The 24,739-nt window shown below is 43.5% G+C and overlaps 1 protein-coding gene across 8 annotated transcripts in view; it reads right to left on the bottom strand.

The window, feature by feature from the left end:
• Positions 1-24,739, bottom strand: part of NCOA2 (nuclear receptor coactivator 2) — a 273,200-nt gene that overhangs the window by 108,346 nt on the left and 140,115 nt on the right. For all 8 annotated transcript variants that reach the window (XM_059723987.1, XM_019498601.2, XM_019498602.2 and 5 more), the window contains 2 exons: positions 14,280-14,384; positions 712-884 (listed from right to left, as the gene is read on the bottom strand). In XM_059723987.1, the coding sequence (XP_059579970.1) occupies positions 712-884; positions 14,280-14,365 (259 nt within the window). In that variant the 5' untranslated portion in view covers positions 14,366-14,384. The remainder of the gene's footprint in view (positions 1-711; positions 885-14,279; positions 14,385-24,739) is intronic.

The raw sequence follows: 24,739 nt of genomic DNA, 5'->3' as shown, positions 1-24,739 counted from the left end.
CCCTCGAGGAAAGCAATATGCACATACTTCACAAGTAGGAATTGACCCCAAGTTCATGCTTGTCCAGATTTACTGGTGCCACAACAAAAACCTTTATTTTAAAGAAAAAAAACATAAAAAGCAAAGAAATACAGAACTGATCTCCTAAACAAAGGACAGGAAGAAATCTGTAGTGTTTTCTGGATTAGTATTTACAACAGAATTCCAACTAGAGATTAGGGTACTCTGATATCTATTGCAATTCAGGATAGAAGGTATGTAGGGAATCTATACAGTTCAGTTCACAATGCCTATTCATGTGAACAAAACAGAACAATAACCAGAACAGAAGAAATTTTCATATTGCACACTTAAGGATTACTCCTGACTTTCAATTAACTTATGTTATGTATATAGATTTGCTTCATCTGCACTATACCTTAAAATTTAGTAATAAAAAAATATGATTGACTTTAAACCCATTAAATGAAGACTTACATGAGATTGATTCACTCTCCACTTTCTCTATGCAGTTTATGGATTTAACAAAAAGCCTATTTATAAACTACTAAAAATGATCTGAACACCCTTTCCTGATATAATACACTTCACTAAGGATTTAAATAACCATAAATATCTTGGAGAAAATCAGAAGTTAACACTGCACTTGACAAAAACCCCAAAATAGACACAATATTAAAATATTCAAAGGCAATTAACTAGTGCTCTTACCTTGTTCTTTTATCTGACGAATTTGCTTCACAGTTTCTTTCAAGATTGCACATTTGTCAGGTTTAAAGTTAAAGTTGTCAATATCATTAAAATTTGCAAAAATCAGCTCTGCAAGTTCTTCTATGTATTTATTCTCCTGCTCACGGTTACGTTTCTCAGTGCTTCTTTTAGGGCTGAAAGCAGAATTAAAATGTGCTATTTTTAATAATAGTTTGATTGTTGTGTGTTAAGTGTATTGGAAGGTGATATTACAATCTTTAATCAAGGCATAACATAAAATTTCAAGAAACAAAACCAATGCCCTTTCCCCAACAAAATAGTTTCTCAAAGGTCTACATTGAAACAAGGTAGTTAGCTCAAAATGGGAACTTTAAAAAGGACACAACACTTGTTATTTTTTCCCCCCATAAATGAGATTTTAGTCAGTAAATAAATCTGCAGGTGGGAGGTTGAAATTTCATATAAGTTAAAAGTAGATTTAAACAAGCACCGCATATTTTCCTGCTGTGTTGAAAATCAAAACAAAACAAAACAATAGAACATGGAAGGTGAAAGTCCCAGACAGTAGATTTGAATGGCTGAAGGCTCCTTTATTACAGTGAGTACCAGAGAAAGATTTTCTCTTAAGTTTTCTTGTCTTCATCCAGGTAACAGCATGAATTCTTCTCATGAGCCAATCCTAAATCAAATATATTAGATTCATAAAATGGGTCCATGGCTCATTTTCTGAATGGAATAGCCGAGTATTGGCTTCCTTCTGCTCTGAGAATTTAGTTGCCCACTGCCTAACACGTTTAGATAGTATGCATGCACTTTCTATTTTTCCTGCAAGTTACCCACTCAGCAATAAGGGTGGTTCCTTTATTGGACATGGTTTGTACCTGATGATCACAAGCTATGTGTGCATATGCCTGATTCTCAAGATCAGAAAAGTAATATTTCTGAATCCGCAAACCCCACCTGAGGGTATAAAGATAAAGGATCATCCTTCATTCTCTTTGCCAATTCAGAATTTCAGCAAACAAAGACTAGCGATTGAATGCCAGTTGTAGGATCCATATAAACAAAAATACTATTTTTAATCCTTCAGATATTTGCACATGCGATTCCCCCAAATGACTGGGAGGCAGGCCCACATCTGGAAGATAGGGCTGAGGGGTCATACCTGCATCAAACTAAATGATTGTACCACTGCCGTCCCAGACTTGGGGTCTAATCTTACAGCCATAATAAAGGAACAATGTCTTACAAAGGTAAGAATATTATTCCAGGTAGATGCCAGGCACGTGTCAGATTCTGGGTATTACTGAAATGTGTGTAAGAGTATGCCTCAGATCTAGTTAAATAAGCCTTAAGGTATGGACAGATGCAACTAGGGTGGCAATATCAAATACTACTGATATAAACCATTATGATGTAACTTTAATCTAGATACTCCTAGAGCAACACAAGCATAGCAAAAATGTTGCAGCGTTAACCCTGTTTTATTAAGCGTTAAAGTTCTGCCTATTAAGCTAACTTCCATCTCTGTGGAAGCAAGCAGACATAGCAATTGCACTGTAATAACAGATGTACATTCCTGAGCTGGTGCTTCCTTGCTCCTTTTAAAATAGTTGCAAATTATGTTTACTTACAGCTTTAATGTTTGGTAGGAGGAATATGCCAGCAATGTGGTAGCAATTCAGAATACACTGGTTAGTTCATTTACATATTCTCTAGAAGGAACTGAGTTGTCCTTTATCAACGCTATTTAATCAGTAGAAAGATAGAGTCTAAAGGACTGTCCTATTTGAAAAAATATACAAAGAAACAGCAGTGTGGAATTTTTCTTCCTCTGGCAAAGAATAGGGCTTTGGTAAAAACAACAACAACAAATAAATCTGATTTAAACAAAAAGTCTAAAACTGTTTTTGGAATAAATTCAAGATGAGGTCTCAATGAAACCTAGAATAAGAAAAGGCAGCCATGAGTTCTGGGAATGCATTGACCTATGTGGCTCAAGCAAAGCCCACTAAGAAAGCTGTACTGAGAGTAAGATGGTGAAGAGAATGGGTTCAAACTGAGTTTCCAGGAGACCTATGGAAGCCAAAGGGATTTGGAGAAACAGAGGCTCCCTAGTTTAAGGAAGAAGGGTCAGAGTACACTGAACACGACTGGATTGAATGGTGGCACATAGAGATTCTTTCAGGATAGACCTTGAGTGAATTACTGAAGAGATGAAGTGGTTGTGAGTTATAGGGTGAGGGCAGACAGCAAATCTTCCAATTTAAGAAGGTTTTCCTTCTGGAAGGCTTCCAACTTTGGAACAGGATTTCTCACAGTTCTAGTGAGCACTCTCTAATAATAGTTTTTAGCTATATAAAATCCAGGTTAATTTTGCTGATTTTGTATTCAGATATAGAATTTGTCCCTAGTTTTGTGATATTAATGTCAGCAAGCATCAACAGTCAAGTTGATATATGGCATACAATCACATAGCCAGAACCTGTCAGGGAATAATTATCTAATCAGGATCAGTACAGCTGTCCTATTTGATTTTTCCTATCATTTTGGGTATCAAAGGAACTGGAGAAAATGCATGAGAGGGACCATGATATGGTCTGGTAGGTTGTTTTGATCCCTGGAAGATTAGTGGCAATTGGAATTATAGAAAATGGTTAAATCTAATGAAGCTGACAGCATGTTCACAATGGCTAGGGACAGAAGTTGCATATAAACCAGTTTAAATGATTGGAAACTGGTTTAAACCTGTAGCAGAACAGAAACTCAGTGCACATAAACCAGTTTCAAAATGGCTGAATCTGGTTTAAGATAAACCTAGATGAATGTAATACCAGACTTAATTGATTTGGGTCAAACCAGTTTATGAAACTTCTAATCTTGGACCCCTTCCTGGTTCAAGTTAAATCAGAGTCCCCTTCCTCCCCCCCCCAGCATCCCAGCATGCTTTGCAGCCCTGGGCTGGGGCTGGGCTGTGCTGTCTGCTCCAGAGAGAGGGTTGGCCCCAGCCCTCTGCTCCTTAGCTGGAGCAGCAAGGGCTGGCTGATAAGTGGGTGGAGCAGGGCAAACCCAGCTGGGGATTCAGCACAGTCTACTGGGGGGGGGGAACTGCCCCCCACCCCCAGCAGGCAAACCCCAGCTGGCCTCTGGGGCCAGGGAGGAGGGTTAAACCCCACTTTCCCTGCTCAAACTTACTGCTGGCTGTGACTGTGGACTAAAAATCCCAGAGAGACCTGGAAGCAGGAAGAAGTGATGAGTAACCCTGCAGAGTCCTGCTGCTGTAATTCTAGACTGCAAATCCCAGAGACCTTGGGGGCATTAGGAAATAGAAATGAACACACAGCCAGAAAGCCATGCTCTAGTGCCTGCTCCTGTCCCCCCAGCCTTTCTGGCCTGAGCCACTGCAAGCACGTAGCTGCATTTCCCGAATCAAAGGTAAATGCCTGTTCAATTCTGTTTCAATTTAATCTGTGCCGTTTAAACTAACCTGTAAAGACTGAATCAATTCAGCCTTGGGCTTTTTGACTGTCTGTACCTAGCCAATCTAACTGCAGCCTGGCAAAGGTGGTACCTGGACACTTCCCTATTGATTTACATAATATATTACACATATTACCTGTGAAGATCTATGAAATAGAATTCATGAAAGCTAGGAGGATTGTCTCAAATTTTAGGAATTTTATATGAAGACTCACCTCCTTCTCAAATCCATATATTTAAAACAGATCCAAGGGAATAGCCTAACTTATTTCTGATGCAACTAATATGTACCTTTTAAAGTAAAAACGTGGGGCAGTTTACCATTTTTGACCATTCTGTGCATTCCTCCACTGAATTAACGAAGGCAGGATACAAGATGGAAGTATGTACAGTCATGTATTTAATGTTTTGTAGGTTGTTACACAGACTTCAGCCATTCCTCTAATGGATGCAGATGGATGTCTCACAATTCCAATACAGGGCCTCAATGTAAAGACAGATGTGTATTGTGGTTGATAGATTTTGACGCTGGACTCAAACTGAATGGATAAGAGTGAATCATTCTGGAAAATATGCCTTTGATGATCTGATGAATTCTCTCATCTTTGATGGCTGAAGTAATGATTTGTTGGCATATATCTTTGAACACCTAAGGCAGGAGTTCAGGGCTGTGGTGAATTCCCAATAGGAAAAACTTCTGTTTGATAGATATGGATTGATATGAGCGCCTTTTCCTTTCTTAACCGTGTAGCCACCACCACTTGACATTTTGTGACTCTTCCTGATGCTGTGAAAAGCTCAAATGTACCTTGGATTGATAAAAATTGGGCCATACAGTGAATTGGAGATACTTCCTGTGTGCTAGATGGATTGCATATAATTCTTAGATGTCAAGAGCTATGAACCACATTTCACTGTGGCTATCAACTGTAGAAAATGGTTAAAATCTTCCAAGAAAATCTGTTTTCCTTCCTTGGAAAATAATCAGTAGGTCAACAGAATCTCTACTGGGTCTAAGGCTGATATCAGAAGGCTGACTTCTCAAAGCTGGCATACTAATAATATCAAAGTGGTCCTAACATTTTTGAGCGGTATTAGGGCCTGCATAATTGATAAACATGTCAATGTCTTCAAATGTAAGATATTCTATGATATTTTGTACATCTTGGGATACCTAGCACCTGAAGCCATGAAGCTCTTCTCATCTCTCTCACATAATAAAATAGCTATGACACACTGTAACAGTGATTCTCTACCAACACCTAAACAGGATTCACAAGATAAACCCAGAGATTTCAAATAGGAATCCATAGTGTCAAAAACATTTTGACCCGTTGTGGTCCTTCCAAGTTCTTTGCAACAAAACTCTTCTATTACTTTTCCATAGTCAAGAAACGAGTAAAAGCTGAGAGCTGGTATTTCTTGAGGTTGAGAACCACTGCTCTGTTAGGAGGATGAGGCCATCACAAGAAAGGCAGTACTTGAAGCCTGATGACTTTAAATATGTCTTTGACTTTGATGACTTTGAACCAGGAGGAGGTGGATGAGGCCTTTGTCAACTAACTGATAGAAGCTTCCAAATCACAGGACCTAGTTCTCATGGGGGATCTAATTAATTTTAATTAGAACATCTATTGAGAGGGAAATGTAGCAATGCACAAGCAGTTCAGCAAATTCTTGTGGTGTGTTGGTGATAATACTTTTTGATATAGATAGTACAGAGACCTACTAGGTAGGAAGCTCTTCTCAACTTTCTGCTTATAAACTGGGAAGAATTGAGAATGTGAAGGTGGAAGGTAACTTAGGTGACAATGATACCTGGGTGGATGGCAGCAATATAGAGATGGATCTAGGTGGCTTGGTAGATCACAGACTTAATATGAATCTGCAGTGTGATGCAACTGCACAAAAGGCAAATATGGTTTTGGGCAGCAGCATCAACAGATGCAGCTACATTAGGTGCAACACATGGGAGGTAACAGTGCCTCTCCACTCAGCATACGTTAGGCTTCATGTAGAGTATTGTGTGCAGTTTTGGGCTCCACATTTTAAAAAGGACATGGAAAAGTCAGAGAGGGTCCAGAGGTGGGCAACAAGAATGATAAAGGATTTGGAAGGTAAGTCATACAAGGAAAGGCTGAAGGAGCTAGGCATATTCAGCTTGCAGAAAAGTTGCTTAAGAAGGGACATTAACAGCAGTCTTCAAATACCTGAAGAGCTGCCAAAAAGAAGGAAAGCTTCTTTCCTCTCTTGCTGGAGACAATAGAAAATGAAGCAATAGCTTGAAGTTGTAACAAAGTATGTTTAGACTAGACATTAGAAAATTTCTTCAGTGTTAGGACAGACTGCCTAGGGAAGTTGTGGACTGTCTAATCACTGGAGGTTTTCAAAGAGAGGTTGGAAAGCCACTGGTCAGGGATGATCTAGGCATAGCTGTGTCTCCGTTCTGCAATGCATATTCCCCATGAATCTGGGCTTTAATGGTTGCCGCATCAGACTGGGAGGGAATTCCACATGCACCCCGCTCCTTCCTTCCCCAGCTTTCTGCTAGATGTGCCAGGGGTGTTTGTTTTTTTTAAGCCTTCCTCAGGGACAGTGGGTGTTGGCTGCAGCCAAACCCAGAAATTTTGACTGGAGTGTGTCAATATTCTTGCTGGGACTTAAAGTTGGAGGCTTCTAGCTAGAGGGACTTACCTCTCTACTTAGGATCAGAACAACTGCAATATTTGGGGTCAGGAAGGAATTTTACTCCATGGTCAGATTGGTATGGACTGTGGGGGGTTTTGCCTTTTTCTGTAGCAGGGGCACATGGCCATTTTCTTGGGATCTCTTGGGAGTATATTAACAATCTTCAAAGCAGCATGATGTTGGCCACTATGGTCCCCTTGCTTTACCTGTGGCAGGTTAGGGTGTTGTCTTGTGTTGTGTCAGGATTGACTCCGTAGGTTTGCTACAAGGTTCGAAAATGGATTTGTACAGGGTGATTTTGATAGAGATAATTCTGCTTCAAGCAGGGGTTAGATTAGATGTCCTACGGAGGTGCCTTCCAAACCTACTTCTCTATGATTCTCTATGACCACAAAATTATAGAGTTCAAGTTCCTAAGATAAGGAAGAAAGGAGAGTAGCAGAATAAAGACACTGGACTTCAGAAAAGCAGACTTTGGCACACTCAGGAAACTGGTGGGCAGGATCCCTTGGGAGGCAAGTCAGAGGGGAAAGAGTCCAGGAGAGCTGGCTGTACTTCAGGGAGGCTCTTTTAAGGGAGCAGGAGCAAACTATCCTTAGAAGGACGAATGAGAGGCCAGCCTGGTTTGACAGCAATCTCTTCAAGGACCTGAAACTCAAAAAGGAATCCTACAAAAAGTAGAAACTTGATTATAGCATTTGGGAAGAGTATAAGAGTATCACAGGGAGAAAATCAAGAAGGCCAAGGCACAATTTGCAATGCAACCAGCAAGAGGTATAAAATGCAATAAAGAAGTATTCTGCGACTATGTCAAGAGTAAGAGGAGGACCAAAGAAGCCATAGGTCCCTTACAGAATGCAGAAGGTAATCTAGTTACAAATACTGCACAGGAAGCTCAAATATTTAATTTTACTTTACTCTTCACAAAGGGAGGCAGCTACCAGATGATCAGTATAGTCACCTTTGGCAGGAAAGATGGTGAAAGATAAATAGCTTACAGTAATGGCAAAACAGGTTAGGGATTACTTAGAGTAGCTAGATGCTTTCAAATTGTCAGGGATAGATGGAATGTACCCCAGGATATTGAAGGAACTAACATGTCAATTCCTTCAGTATCCCTATCCAAACCATCCTATACAAATCTATAAACAAATGGACCTAAGTCAGTACAAACCCTAATTTTTTTCAACTTCTATGAAACCATCCCAATGCATGAAGTATGCATTGAAAGGATGAAGTCAGGAAGGCCAAAGTGCAACTGGAGTTGCAGCTAGCAAGGAATGTGAAAGGTAACAAGAAGGGTTTCCACAAATATGTCAGTAGCAAGAGGAAGATCAGGGAAAGTGTGGGTCTCTTACTGAGGGAGGCAATCTTGTGATAGAGGATGCAAAAAAGGCTGAAATGCTCAATGCCTTTTTTGCCTTTTTTCTTCACAGGCAAGGTCAGCTCCCAAACTATTGCACTTGGCAGCACAGTTTGGGGAGGAAGTGAGCAGACATTAGTGGTGAAAGAAAAGCTTAGGGACTATTTAGAAAAACTGGACGTATACAAGTCCATGGGGCAAGATGGGATGCACACCAGGGTGCTGAGGGAGTTGGCTGATGTGATTGCAGAGCCACTGGCCATCATCTAGAAAACTTATAGTGATCAGGAGAGGTCCCAGATGACTGGAGAAGGGCAAACAGTTCCCATATTTAAGCAATGAAAAAAAAGGAGGCCCAGGGAACTACAGACCAGCCCTCCTTACCTCAGTCCCTGGAAAAATCATGAAGAAGATACTCAAGGAGTCCATTTATAAACTAGCCTCGCCGGGGGAGGGGGCCGCAGAGGGCTGCAGGAAGACGAGGAGACGCCACCTGAGCAAGACAGGTGACAAGTGCAAGGAGTGCCCAGGTAAGAAACAGGGGTCTGGATAGTCTTCCTAATTGGGGGGTGGCAAGCACAGCTATGCAAGGCCTTAAATGCCTGTATACCAATGCTCAGAGTATGGGGAACAAACAGGAGGAACTCGCTCTCAGAGTAGCCAGTTCAAACCCAGACATAGTGGGGCTTACAGAAAAGTGGTGAGATTCATCCTATGACTGGGCAGTTAGCATTAGGGGCTATAGGCTCTACAGGCAGGAAAGAGAAGGAAGGAAGGGAGGGGGTGTGGCACTATGTCAAAGAGCAATACACATCTTCTGCCAGCAAAATGGGGTCAGAGGAGGGACAAGCTGAAGTGCTCTGGGTCAAGATACAAGGGGGTCGTGGGGAGAGGGATTTAACGGTGGGGGTCTACTACAGACCCCCCAACCAAGGGGTGAGGAGCTGGACCGGGAATTTTTGGGCCAGCTTGCAGAGACGCTTAAGGCAAGGGATGTAGTTGTCATGGGTGATCTAAATTACCCGGACATCTGCTGGGAGGAGCAGTCAACCAGGTCGGATTGTTCAAGGAGGTTCCTGGCTGAGATACAGGACCTCCACTTAACCCAGGAGGTGCACAGTCCCACCAGAGGGAATACCCTGTTGGACCTGGTCCTGGCCACAGGCGATGATCTGGTAAGGGGGCTCCAGGTCCTTGACCACCTGGGTGATAGCGATCATCGCTTGCTGGAATTCATCATCTAGTGCAGGGTGACAAGGGCCTGCAGCAAGGTGGTAGCCCTAGACTTCAAAAGGGCCAACTTCAACGAGTTGAGATTGGTAGGAGAGGTGCTGGGGTTCTTGAGGGCAGGGGAACTCAGTGCCCAAGATGAGTGGTCATTCCTTAAGGAGACGATACTCGGGGCCCAAGGGGTGACAATCCCAACAAGAAGCAAGAGGGGCAAGAGTGCTCAAAAGCCTCCCTGGCTCACCAAGGATGTCAGGGAATGCCTGGTTGCCAAAAAGGCGGCATACACCCAGTGGAGGGGGGGGGCTATCTCCAAAGAGGAGTATACCTCCACTGCTCGGGCCTGTAGGGGGGCTGTTAGGAAAGCTAAGGTGGACACAGAGCTAGGACTAGTGTCCAAGATCAAAGATAATAAAAAGTCCTTTTTCAAATATATAGGGAGGATGAAGAAGGCACCGGGAAATGTGGGGCCCCTGCAAGATACGCTGGGCAATCTGGTGGTTGTGCCAGAGGAGAAGGCAGACATCTTTAACAAATTCTTCACCTCCGTTTTCTTATGCAGGGACCGGGACTCCCCCACCATGTTTCAAAACGGACTCGAGGGGAACGCCTCAAGACCTAACGTTGAGGAGGACTGGGTTAGAGTGCTTCTGGAGGGGCTGGACGTGTTCAAGTCAGCAGGTCCAGATGCTCTCCACCCCAGGGTGTTAAGGGAGCTAGCAGGGGTTATTGCTGGGCCGTTGGCATGGCTTTACGAATGCTCGTGGTGCTCGGGCCAGGTGCCAGATGATTGGAAGATAGCCAATGCGGTCCCCATCTTTAAGGAAGGGAGGAGGGAGGACCCAGGCAACTATAGTCCCATCAGTCTTACCTCAATCCTGGGGAAACTCAGTCCTTGGGCCCGCACTGTTCAATTTCTTTATCAGCGATTTGGATGACAGGGTGAAAAGCAACCTGTTCAAATTTGATGATGATACCAAAATTTGGGGTGAGGTGGGCACGCTAGTAGGGAGGGAAAGACTGCAGAAAGACCTGGATAGGTTGCAGGGGTGGGCTAACAAAAACAGGATGCGTTTCAATACGGACAAGCGCAGGGTGCTGCACTTGGGCAGTAGTAACCAGCAGCACATTTATAAGATGGGAAACTCCCTTCTCGAGAGCACGGAGGCAGAAAGGGATCTTGGAGTCATCACTGACTCCAAGATGAACAAGGGCCGACAATGCGAGGTCACGGTCAGCAAGGCTAACCGGACCTTATCATGCATCCCCATCTGCATCTCAAGTAGGGCCAAGGAGGTGATCCTCCCCCTCTACGTGACACTGGTCAGGCCACAGCTGGATTACTGTGTCCAGTTCTGGGCACCCCACTTCCAGAGGGATGCGGACAACATTGAGAGGGTCCAGAGGAGGGCCACCCACATGATCCGGGGACAGCAGGGTAGACCCTACAATGAGAGACTACGGGACCTGAACCTATTCAGCCTTCACAAGAGAAGGCTGAGGGGGGACCTTGTGACCATCTATAAACTCACTAGGGGGGACCAGAAGGGTTTGGGGGAGACCTTCTTTCCCCTTGCGCCCCCCGGGATAACAAGGAATAACGGCCACAAGTTGTTGGAGAGTAAGTTTAGATTAGACATCCGTAGGAACTACTTCACAGTCAGGGTGGCTAGGATCTGGAACCAACTTCCAAGGGAAGTGGTGCTGGCTCCTACCCTGGGGGTCTTTAAGAAGCAGCTCAATGCCTACCTGGCTGGGGTCACTTGAACCCAGTTTCCCTCCTGCCCAGGCAGGGGGTCGGACTTGAAGATCTACAAGGTCCCTTCCAACCCTACTTCTATGATTCTATGATAAGCACTTGGAGAAGAAAAAGGTGATTAGGAACAGTCAGCAAAGATTCACCAGGGGCAAGTCATGCCTGAATAACCTGATTGCCTTCTGTGATGAAGTGACTGGCTCTGTGGCTGTGGGGAGATCAGTGGATGTGGCATACCTTGATTTTAGCAAAGCTTTTGATACAGTCTTCCACCACATTCTTGCAGGCAAAGTAAGGAAGTATGGGTTGGATGAATGGACTGTAAGGTGAACAGAAAACTGTCTGGAGCATCAGGCTCAGAGAGTAGTAATCAATAGCTCGATGTCTACTTGATAGCTGGTATCAAATGGACTGCCCCAGGGGTCAGTCCTGGGTCTGGTTTTGTTCAATGTCTACATTAATGACCTGGAAGATGGCATGGAGTGTGCCCTCAGCAAATCTGCTGATGACACCAAGCTGGGGAGAGTAGCAGATACACTGAAGGATAGGGCTAAGATACAGTTGACAAGCTGAATATGAGGCAGCAGTGTGCCCCAATTGCCAAGGTTAACAGCATCTTGGGCTGCACTGGTAGGTGTGTTGCCAGTAGGTTAATGGAAGTAATTATTTCCCTCTATTCAACACTGGTGAGGCCCCATCTGGAATACTGTGCTCAGTTTTGGGCCACTCCACTACAAAAAGGATGTGGAAAAAGTGGAGAGAGACCAGCAGAGGGCAACACAAATGGTGAGGGGGCTAGGGGTCATGACTTTTGAGGAGAGGCTGAGGGAACTGGGCTTATTTAGTCTAAAGAGAAGAGAAGACTACAAGGGGATTTAATAGCAGCCTTCAACTATCTGAAAGGGGGGGGGGGGACGGGGGAGGAGAGGGGTGTTCCAAAGAGGATGGAGCTGGACTGTTCTTAGTGATGGCGGAACAAGGAGCAATGATCTCAAGTTGCAGCAAGCGAAGTTTAGGTTAGATATTAGGAAGAATTTTCTCTCTATGAGGGTAGTAAAACACCGGAACAGATTACCCAGAGAGGTGGGATCTCCATCCTTGGGGGTTTTCAAGACCTAGCTACACAAAGCTTTGGCTGGGATGATCTAGTTAGTGATGGTCCTACTTTGAGCAGGGAGTTGGACTGGATGGGATCCTGGGGTCCCTTCTAACCCTGATTTTCTCCAACTTCTATTATGTAATTTCAGAGCCATTAGCTACCCTCTTTGAGTTCCTGTGGAGGTTGGGTCCAGGTGACTGGAAAAAGGCAAATATCCTGCCCATCCTTAAGAAGGGGAGGAAGAGGATCCAGGGAATTACAGACCAGTTGGCCTGACATCAATACCTAGGAACATCGTGGAGCAAGTTCTCAAGGAATCTATTGTGAAGCACCTAAATGAGAACAAGATGTTCAGGTGCCTGAGTCCAGAATGCATTGATCAAGAGCAAGCCATGCATTACTAACCTGATTTCTTTCTGTTGACAGGCTCTTTGGATAGGGAGAAAGCAATGGATGCGATATACCATGAGTTTAGCTAGGTTTTTGACACTGTCTCACGTGACCTTCTCATAAACGAACTAAGGAAATACAAACTAAATGAATACTGTTAGGTGGATATGTAACTGATACAAGCAGTCATCAGTGGGTCCAATATCTAGTTGGGAGAAGGCATCAAGTGGACCTCCCCAGAGGTGTGTCTAACATCTTATCATTCAACATCTTAATTAATGATTTGGACGATGGGACTGAGTGCACACTTAGCAAATTTGCAGGTGGAAACACCAAGTTAGGTGGAATGGTAGACATTCTAAACTAGGGCTACAATCCAGAATGACCTGGAAAGACTGGAGAAATGGCTTGCAATCAATCGATCAGATGAGATTCAACAAGGACAAGTTCAAAGTCCTGTACCTTGTACAAATACACAAACGCATGCACAAATACAGATGGGGGAATGACTGGCTGGGCTGCAGTAGCACAAAGGTTACAGTAGACCATAAGCTGAATATGAGCCAGCAGTAGGACTCCTGTTGCAAAAAAAACCAACAGCACGCTGGGTTATATGAATAGGAATGTCACTTGCAAATCAAGGGAAGAGATTCTTCAGCTCTGTTCAGTGCTAGTGATGCCTCATCTGGAGTAGTGTGTCCAGTTTTGGGCCCAAACTTTAAGAACGTGGATAGATTTGAAAGAGTTCATTCAATGCAAAGCAACAAAAATGATTAGAGGCCTGGGAAGCAAGACTTACGAAGAAAGGCTGAATGAATTAGGGTCATTTAATCTGGAGAAGAGAAGACTAAGAGGGGATTTGATAACAGTCTTCAAATACCAGATGGGCAGATTGCGCTGTGGCAGTAGGAGACAGAAGTAGGAGCAACTGCCTCAAACTGCAGCAGGGGAAATTTAGGTTGGTGAGTAGGAGGAACTTTCTGATTATGTGGATGGTCAGGCATTGTAACAGGCTACCTAGAGAAACTGTGGACTCTTTATCCTTGAAAATTTTCAAGAAAAGCTTGGACTCTTAGCTAGAATGGTTTAGTCAGGAACCATCCTGCCTTGAGTATGGAGCTGGACTGATGAAATCATGAGGTGCCTTCTAGCCCTACTTCCTATGATCCCATTCTACTGAAATGCTGGTACAAAATGTTGAGGGGGAAAAAAAAGTTGTGATTTGTTTCGTCTTACAGAACAGAACATATTTAAGGAAAAGCTGTTAAAAAAGTACTTAAAGGGAGAATGTTTAGGGAACTAGACCCTAATTAGCTACATTTTATAGATGATTCACTAAGCAGTAGCAGCCTGGTTCTCTCTCCTCCCATCACAGGGAACAGCAGCCCAGGCAGGGGCAGGTTTAGCCTAACACAGCCTGCTGTTCATAGCTTCCGATCCAATGCACATAACAGGCATTTGCAACTGCTGTGTTATTCACCAGGACAAACACTTAACTAAAAATACTTAGCATGTATACATTGATAAGTTTTGAAGACCTTTGGGAAAAATACAAGTGGTCTAACCTGGGTCCAAGCTGATCAGGACATTCCTTTCGCTTTCTTGACTCTGCCCTAGATGGGTCAGAGGAATTTTCTCCCATCCCACTCATCTTGAACACATATCAGCAACTGAAAAAAGAAACAAATAATGTGTTTCAGTAAAAGGAACTCATTTCTCCTATACCACTTAGTGACTTAGTCCCCATTCCCTATCCCCCCAGCAACTTTATTTTTACCACAAAGAGCTGCATCTTAGATTTGCAAAGTGCTGTGATATAATTTGCCTGAAAGATGCAACACAAACTAAAATAATGTATTTGTGCCCTTACAAAATTGTATTCGGCTGTTTACTTACAGAAAGTTTTCCGATGGCCAATTAAACCACTATAATGTTTTTGTTTTGTTTTGGTTTTTTTTAATCAGCAGCATGATGGTAAGACAAGTAAATTTTGTGTTTAATTGTGCAAGGTTAAAGCAGAAGAGGAACGAACAATGTCAAACAATAACGTGTCAGAAATTAAACACAGTTGTCATAAAAAGGCAACCCACACAGCTTTAGTTAAAAGATGAAAGCCTTAAGCTTTCACAAGTGCATGAACAATATAACTGAATTATAACATCAGCCAGAATTGGATATCTCCAATAAATGCACATTCAATTTTAAAGAGTAATTAAATCTACCTCATTATTTGCTAAGACAATATCAACTGACAATTGTTACAATAGGACACAAAAGCTCCAAACAATGATCAGAACTGCATTGTGCTAGGAACTGTACAAACATGTAAGGTACTTATTTCCTGTCCCAGAATACTCAGATAAGTGCAATATGCAATAGGTGGAAAATCAGATGAGAGACAGATGAGAAGATGATAAGGAATACATTATGGATAATGAAGACAGTCTCAGTTCGCCACCTGGATAGTCACCGTCAATTTTGTAGGATCATGCCATAGATAAATTTTACAAAATAATCTGAAAGAAAACATTGTAAAAAAACCAACCCCCCCCCCCCCAAGGTATCTTCTTGTTCACCGATCATGCTGTGCAAAGATTCCAGTTTTCAAAGTATATCTTGTTACATATGGAAACTAGAGATGTTATGGAGATGTCTTATCCATAAGAAATGCCCGCTTCAAGTTATACACCACTGAAATCACATTTTGATGGACTTAATGAAGCTACAAGCCTCATCAGGGCCCTGTGTATAGGTGATTTCCTCTCAGTACCTAAGACTGAGACAAGAGACTAAACCTGCTGTATAGCAGCTTCTTACAGAGCCTTGAGAATTGAGTTATTTTGTCTTGCTACTTCTTGAGAAAAGAAAAAGCAGCTTAACTCTGTTACAGCCAATTGCTAAGCTCATTTCCTATAAAAAAACTAGCTATAAGGAATTTCTAACTTTTTTGTTTTCAATGAATGGATCCAGATTTACAGGATGCCACTGTACCAACATCTCAAAGGCATTTTGTTACTGCAAATGAGCCAGCATTCATCCCATATGGATGGATTTGACAATTAGTAATGTCAGTTTGTATGCTTCAAGGTAAGATAAATAGTACAACTAAACTATGAACATTAAAGTAGCCCCCTGTCAATTGTTTATACAGGAAATAAATCTTTGCAGCATTTTTAAATACTGTATTAATCTAGCATTATATATAAGATTATGCAGTATACAATTTCTCAAAAAGATCACTTTGAAAAACAATTATTTCTCTCAATAAGAAAGCATTCACTCAAAGAATACAACAAGGATTATGCAAGATCTTTAAGTAATTCTCCAACAATGAATTAAAGTGTCCCTAAGTTTCTTGTAAATAAAAAAATCTACAACATCTAAAAGACTGTCCTGAATGAGATCTAAAATACTTTGCAAGACTTAAAACACATGGTGCTGATCTTGTTCTCATAAAATATTTATAGAAAAAAAATAAAATTAACTGTGTATAGTTTAACATTTCCAAAGATCTCTTTTGATTATTTATAGGTGTGGTGTGTTTCTAGCACAAGATCGCTAGTGTTCCCCCTCACTAGTTCTTAAAGATTTTTGACTTGGTGAGAATCAGCTGGGTTTTACAGGGAAACCAGCCTTTGAGCTCCTTACCAGCTTCAGTACTTTGATGAACTGGGCAAGGAATTCCCCAACCTCTAAGTATGATTCACAGCAGAAATGTTTTATTTTTTTTTGCCCAATAGGCTGACCAAATGTCTTCTTAACAAGCTGAAATCTAGTCAGCTAATATCTTTGGAGAAGCTGAACTATAAGTAAGTGGTTTCTTTTTCCTAAGGCTGCAGGTCTATAGTTTGAGATGAAGTTACATATTGCTGACCAAACCTCAAAGATAATATGGTCAACCTGCTGGTTATCCACTTCCTTGTCCAATTTTTTAAAATTTTTTTTGGTTTTCTTTTCTTTTTGCTTATGTGATTGTATACTGTTTTTTTCAGGAATAAAGTACTTCAAGGAGTACTTGAGTTTCTAATTCAAACAAACATGCACATTTCTGAAGTGGGTTAATTTAACTTTGAAGACTTCCTGAAGCACTTCACACCTCAAAAAGAAAGTGTACAATCATATAGGTTTGGCCAGCAATATATCACTTAGACTGCTAACAAGAAAAAGATATATTTTCTGTATTATTCTGGGGCTCAAGATGTGGACAACACCTAGTAGCAAACTGGCCCCAAAAGCTTGTTTATGCAACTAATTAGAAATTTTAAATAACCTATTGAAAAAACTCTCTTGTGAACTAGTTTAAGACAGGAAGATCCTCAAATTACAACGATTTCCCTCTTAGTATGAAGCAAGTCCCACCACTAAGTGAATATTTGTTTCAACTCTAAAATAAATCAGGGTGAAGGATATCTAAAAGGGAAGGGACATACAATCCCTTTCCACTAGGAAATTAAAAACTAGCTGTTCAGCACAAGACCATGAAGACAAAATACGATACCAGTCATATTAATATAAAAACAGATCAGCAGTTTTCTTTTTAACGCCTGGGCAGAGATATGGGTCACTCGCCAAAAAAAAAAGACCCTGAAATATCATAAACTTATCTAATTAAACCAAGTAAGTCAGGCTACTTCCATAAAAATAAACTCAGGATTTCTTATCTTCAATCCGGATATTCCCTTTTAGTGGCAATGGAGCAGGTTATCCTGCTGAATCACTGTGCTTGTCAGACAAACATACTATATTGCTTGGAAAAAAGGTTGCTCAGTAACTGTTGCTCTTGAGATGTACTGTCGCTGTGTATTCCTCTCTTGGGGATGCATGCATCTTGTGCACCAGCACCTGGAATTTTTGGCTAGCAGTGGCCACTGTACGGTGCCTGCACACTAAGGGCCCCTCTACACATCCAGGTAAAGGTGCAATGGGTTCTAACATGCAATCCATACAATCATGCCTCCTGCCATGCTACAAGGCACATAAGACAGGATGCGCAATTATGGGATCATGCAGGTTCCATGATTCTTTATTGCCAGTGCAGGTGGAGCCTGGGATTACAGTCCCGGACTCCCCCTGCACCACCTCCCGCAGCTGTGAACCCCGTGGCTGACAGAGCTCAGCAGGGCTCTCAGAGTTCCTGACACTGCCCCCACTGCGAGCCCCACAGCTGACATCAGCTGCAGGGTTCACAGTGGGAGTTGCAGGACTTCCAGTGAGGAGAAAGCTGCCCTACTGCAAGCCACATGACCAACTATGCTGCCCCCAGTGTGAGCCCCACAGCTAACAAGGCTCAGTTGACAATACCGCCATCACTGTGAGCCCTGTCAGCTGCTTGGGCCATCAGCTGATGGGGCTCCCAGTCACAGAGGAGCACTTGCCTACATGTTCAGTTAACAGCTTGCTTAGAACAAACTACAAATTTATTAACCATTTTTTGTGGAATTACTTCGTAGCGTATCGCTTGTTTGATCACACCATTGAATGCTGGCGTGTAGCTGGGTCACAACTTAAGGTGCGATTACCTGGTTAATCATGCCTTAAGTGTAATGTGTAGAGGGGGCCTCAGTGCTTTCACACCCATTCCCAAAGGCATAAGTGGGCAAAGCAGATTCTCAATTCCTTTGCCAATTCAGAACGTAGGTGGCAGGCAGAATCTAGGCACACAACTACCATCAAGTTACCATTGTTTTCTTCTACAAGTGCTCTTCTATCTGTCCTCCATCTTTGATGACTTTTACACAGTAACTTGATCCTAGAGATGCATCCTTCAATCTATTTAAATACTGATTGTAATATAGCTCTGCCTCTATGAATGCAGGTAGCTTTTCTACAAATGTCAGAAATAGGAATACTTCAGGAAGAAGCTGCATATATCCTTGTGGAGTAAGCTGTAACCTGACTGGGAGGTTTTCTTCTAGCTATAGTTCAATACAATCTGAGATCAGTGGACCCATGTCTTCAATTCAAAGCATCCGATAATCTAGACCCTGAATATTTACTCCATTCAACTGCAAACTCTTAGGAGTGAGCAAAGACTAGGCACTTTCCAAACATAATGCACTGCATTTATCCAAACATAATGTAAACAATTATCAATTTATCAATGCTCATTAAGAACCTGGTGCTGTGTCAGTACTGTAATATTAGCAGTCCCATGACTGACCAGCTCCTCTCATTTTCAAGGTTTCTTATACAACCCTTTGACAGGTAGTACCCTTCACTGTTTCTGGAACAGTTAAAGGAAGTACAGTAAGTTACAAAGAAGTATGAACTTGCCTGGTTTATGCTCTTAGCAAATGTGCAGACAACCAGAGTGTACTATAAGGAACTGGTCTTGCACTATGTAGTTAAGTAAATTGCACACTAATGCAGGGGTGGTCAATCTACGCATGTGTGCCACAGGCAGCCTGTGTGTGTGGCACACAGCAGACTGGGCATGTGGCAGGTAGCACAGAAAATAGAAACAGACTGGTCAGCAAGCACAGGGCAGGTAACAAAAAGCAAAGCAACAGATCAGACAGGGAGCAGAACAGCCAATAGGGCAAAGGAAAAGGGATCAGAGGGGCATTTGGAAAGGCTGTAGGGCAAAGTTGTAGCATGCCTGCTAAAAAGGTTGGCCCCTACTACACTAATGGATATATGTGGAGTACTGTAGCTCCAAAAAAGAAAGGTTCTTGGCATAGCCAGTGTGGAGTTCCATTTCACTTTCATTCTCCTGGGGCTTAAGAAAAGAAAATGGGTAACTGAATACTCTGGTTCATGTCTGGGACCACCTTAGGTAGACATTACTGATACAGTCTAAGTTAGACTTCAGCATAGTTGAAAAGAATGGACAGCCTGCCATGAGTACCTGTAATTTCTCTATATGCAAGTTTCTATAATTGTCACTAAAAAGTCTGTTTTCATACAGAGGTGGTATGAAGTATATGATGCTTATGGTTCAAAGGAGGACTCCATCAAACCAGCTAAAATGTCATTAAGCTCCTAGGAGGAAAAAGACACCTGTAATGGGGAAAATACGTATAAAACCCTTGAAAAATCTGCTAGTTGTCAGCACACAGGGTGACCTTGCATAGGAGAGGGTGAACTGATATTGCTGCTAGCTGTACTCATAGAGATAATTGAAATCCTGACCCTCTAAATAAAGGGGAAATATCTAACAGCATAGGAACATCATATTTTACATGGGATGATGATGATGCTCCTCCCAAATAGTGAACGTTTTCTTCTTAGCCCTTTTAGTTAGTTGCTGTGAAGATTTTTCTACTCTGAATCAAAATCTCCTGGATGTTTTTGGAGCAAAATTCCTCCATTTTAATTAATGAAGCAATATCCAGGTCATGAAGTAAAGCAAAACTATATCTGGATGAAGATCTTTCTACTACTCTGCGAAACTGTAAGCAGATCAATGGAGGTTGGATGTCAGCCAGAGTTTCATTTGGTCTGTGTACGAAAACTATTTAGATCAAACTGGTGTTATTAGTATTGGCATTAGCTAAGATTTTGAAAAGGGGTGTGTATGCCAGGTGCTACTGGCACCAGAGGGGTTACATACAACCCTCTCAGCTCCCAATGCTCTTCCCATGAAAGGACAGGACACTGTGACAGCAGTAGCCAGAGACTTTTAAGTCCCTGAAGCAAGTAAGACTTTCTCCTCTCCCCCTTGACTCCCTCTCTCATCACCCCATCAACTCCAGTGCTCAGCTGCACTTTCCTTCCCAGACCCACACCACCACCCCAGCAGGGTTTGCCAATGGAGGAAACTATGTTAATTACTAGGGCTATGTAAAGCTTCAGTTGCTGATTTGATTTGGAGGAGATTTGGGCATATACTGAACAGGCAGCTGAGAGCTGCCTCCAGCTGGTAAGCCTGTTGGGGCTGGGGAAGTGGGGAGGGAAGGATTAGGGCTGGGGCAAGCTGCCCAGCCAGGGTGGGAAGGGTGTTACTTGGAGAGGGGAGCGGGAGGGGCGGGGGATGCAGGTGCAGCAGCACCCGGAGCATGGGTTCTGCCCTGCTGCTGCTTGCCCAGCTGGGGCGCGGGGTAGGAGGGGATGCAGACGTGGCTTGCTCCAGGTAGAAGGGGGCAAGCAGCAGCAGGGCATAGCCCCCACTCCCAGCACTGCTGCTCCCGCATCCCATGCCCCCCGCGCCAGCTGGCAAGCAGCAGCAGGGCAGAGCCCCCGCTCCCAGTGGTGATGCGGGCACGACAGTGCTGGGAGTGGGGGCTATGCCCTGCTGCCACCTGAAGTGAGCAATACCTGCATCGTGTGCCCCCCCTGCGCTGGCTGGGTAAGCGGCAGCAGGGCAGAGCCCCTGTGGCTCCCCCTGCCAGGTCAAAAGCAGGCACAGCCCAGGGAGCCGCAGGAGAAGCCCCCATGGCTGCGCTTTCCATCCCTATCCCTCACCTGGCCCCGGGTTCCCGGCACTTAAAAAAAAAAAAAAAAAAAAAAAAAAGCAAAAAGCTCTGCATTCACTGGATGCAGAAGTAGTGATTGGGGCCTATGGGGGCTTGTGGCACAGCCCCCCTGCTCAGCGTGGGGCAGTGGGGGGTAGTGGGAATTGCCCCCTCCCCCTGCCTGGCACCCACACAGGAGCTGCCCCATGGCATGGGTGCAGCATGGCTTGGCAGGGCGCTGTGTGCTGTCTGGGAGCTGGGGCTGTGCACTGCTGGGCTCCAGCTGACATGTGGAGACACCCAGCTCCCAGGCAAATCCAGCCGGGGGCTGGGGAATCCAACCAAGGGCTGGCGAATTGAACCAGTTCAATTCCCCAGCTCCTGGCTTGATTACCCAGCCCCCAGCTGGATTTGCCTGGGAGCTGGGTGGCTCCACGTGTCAGCCGGAGCCTGGTACCACTCAGCCATAGTGGCCTCAGCTCCGTAACAGCACACAGCATCCTGCTGAGCCATGCTGCACCCGTGCCATGGGGCAGCTGCTGCACGGGTGGCGGAGAGGATGGAGCTTGGCCATGAGCACCCAGAAGCCCCATTCGCCACTGCTGCAGCTGGTGAGTGCAAGCCTTTTTTTTTTTTTTTTGGTGCTAGGAGGCTGGGGCCAGGTCGGGGCTGGGGCTGGGCAGGGCAGGCATGGGGGCTTCTCCCATAGCTCCCCCTGCCTGGGTAGAGGCAGGCACAGCTGGAGGAACCACGGGAGAATCTATAGCCGCCCAGCTGTGCCTGCGTCTCCCCAGCTAATCTGAATTACTGAATCTCTCTGAATCAGCGCCAAATCTTCTGAATCAGCCAAATTGATTCAGGACAGTGATCCCACTCTCTGAATCGAATCACTGTCCTCCAAATTGGCCAAATCCGAATCTGAATCAAATACTTCCATATTTGCACAGGCCTATTAATTATGCCTCTGGGTACAGGGAGAGGGGACTTGTCTGCTGCTACCACTGTCCCCGGCTGACCCAAGAGTAGGAGGAGCCCCAGGGCCACTCCTTTCCTGATCCAGACATAGGTTATGGCAAGCAGCTGCGCAGGGCACCCTTCCTGTTCCTGTCCTAGGCCAACATGGGACACCTGGTGGAGTGGCCAGGGATTAGGTGTAGGTAGGGGGAATATGCCCTTGCTGCCACTGTCCCCAGCTGAGCCCCTACCCAGCAGCTGCCCCCACAGCCATCAGCAGGAGTGGGGCAGAAGCAGTCCTGGTGCATCCTAAGCTCCCAGGTCAGCTGGGGATAGCGGTGGGAGATCCTTCCTTCCTGCATTTGCTCCTTGGTGTTCCCCATTAGCCTGTGGGGCTCCAGTTGAGCCTTGCATCCATTTCCCAGGGTCTAACCTCACTTCCTTCCCAGACTGTGCAGGGGACCCAGGACAGCATGTGAAATACAGGCAACCCCCACTTAACGCTGTTTTGCTTAGCGCTTTTTCACTATAATGCTCATTTTAAATTGATACCTGATTTCACTTACTGCTCAGCGAGTTTCATTATAATGCTCGCAGTCACTATCTTGGGTCATTAAAAACAATTTCGGTTTCACTTAACACTTGTTTCGCTTAACGCTTGGTTTTTCAGCAATCAATTAAGAGCGCTAAGTGGGGGTTGCCTGTACACAGAGGAAGTGTGATGCAAGAATCTTTTAAGTGCAAGTATTCATTGATTTTTGCAGCTAAATAGATCAGAATTCTCACAGAGAAGATCTTCAACTGTCTTCTATACTTCTGGAAGTTCTCAGTGATTAGAAGAAGGATGGTTGCCCCATTGTCACAGCAGTTGCACTGACCTTGCTGCATCTTTTGGTTGCCTAAAATGAGGTTCATACAAATAATTTCTCCTCAGCAATCAGATTTTAATTCCTCTTTCAATTCCTATGACACCCTGACCACACAGCCTTCATGGCAACTATGGACAGAAGCCTGATAGTTGGTCTGATAGTTTGGTTTAGTAGTTTACAATAGTCTGGCTCTTCTTTTCAAAGATATCTAAATGTTTAGGTTCCTTCCCCTTTAGGATGGACTTGGAGCTTTGGGTCACTTCCAATTACATGGAATAACAAATATGGGGCAAGCATAAAAACACTAAAAACTTGAACAAGAAACTTGGTATCTCCCATCTTCTTTCTTTGACATCAGAGCTACAGTGGCCACAAACAGCTATACTCTTTTCTAATGGACATTCTTTAGCTGTCATTGCTAATCTAACTGGTAAAAAAAGCACAGAAATTCTCAAATGATTTTTACTACTTTTTCATGCTTGACCTATATTGGAATCCCTGATGTTTTATTAGTTGTTTTTCCTCAAGAGATACTTAAAAATGTTGTAGTCATGAATATGATGTCACAGACAGAACTATGCCTTTGTCAAGTGAAACCACAGTGAGATGATGATATCACTTAGAGGCCTAATGTTGCTCAGAGTTCGGATTTTTAGCAAAGAATGAATGAAGAAGTTGATCTTATAAGGATGATCCCCTGTAGATATACTACAGGGAGGGTGATCTGACTTAAGACTGAGACCCTAAGATGTTTGTTCAGTCATAAAGATCAGGTACCAGATAACAGAAAAAAAAGGGCAAAAATGTAATCTACCTCCCTAAAAACAACATCATCATTATATTATAAGATCTCCTAAAAGCTAACTATCTCCCCAGTTTTGTAAACTAGATAAAAAATGTATGCAAAAGTGAAGGACACCACTTGCAGTTCCCTTTCTCAGTCACGACAGGCCCTCCTGGCTAGCCTTGTCCCTTGGAAGGAGGCATGACAATACTTCAGGCACAGGCACAAGTCAACAGACTATACTGGCCAAAAGATTCCAATTCCAGTCAGCAAACACTCAAAGAAGAGACAGGTGCATCTGGAAATGGTTTCCACCTTTCATAAATTCCAGCATGACTCAGAGTATCACATAAAACGAGTCATGCTGAAGATTCATCTACGAATTGTCTCCGTAGACTACTGAAGCATGCTGTTATACCAGATTGGCTAATGTAACCAATATCAACTGCAAGCATATTCACAACTAAGAGACTTGTGGAACCAGTAGCATATTTCCTCCCTGTAAGAGAATCTTGCAAAGGAGTCTAAAGTGCTAGGAGTAATGCAAGAAAGAAGAAACTCATCTAATGCATCCCTTAGCTGTATTAAGAACTAGGGAGAGAATACAAGGGGTTATCAGTTCAAAACTCTGGTACTTGGGGGAGAACTGGAAAAATTTCAATGGCATGAAACTCAACTACTGCCTCAATATAAAAAGGAATATGTAAAGTTAGGGGAATCCATCCCTCTCATGCTTTAGGTACAAAGCCCAAAAATAAGAATTGGGTAAACGATACCTTCAGAGAAATTCTTTTGTCCAAACAAACCAGACTACAGAATGATTAGAGAGGGTATCCTGAACATTAATAAATATCATGGACAGAAGTGGAAACTCAGAATGACCCATATGAAAAGCAAGTACGAATATCAAGAAGAGGGGATCACCCCATGTTCTTTAAACTCAGATTATTTCTGAAAAACTAAAGTATGGTTCCACAAGCACAAACACAGCCAGATTCTGCTTTCAGTCCCACTAGTGCAATTCC

Source organism: Alligator mississippiensis, chromosome 3 (assembly GCF_030867095.1).
Source record: "Alligator mississippiensis isolate rAllMis1 chromosome 3, rAllMis1, whole genome shotgun sequence".
NCBI classification, from domain to species: Eukaryota; Metazoa; Chordata; order Crocodylia; family Alligatoridae; genus Alligator; species Alligator mississippiensis.
The sequence above is the reverse complement of the archived record's forward strand: the minus strand, read 5'-3'. Positions and strand labels throughout refer to the sequence as shown.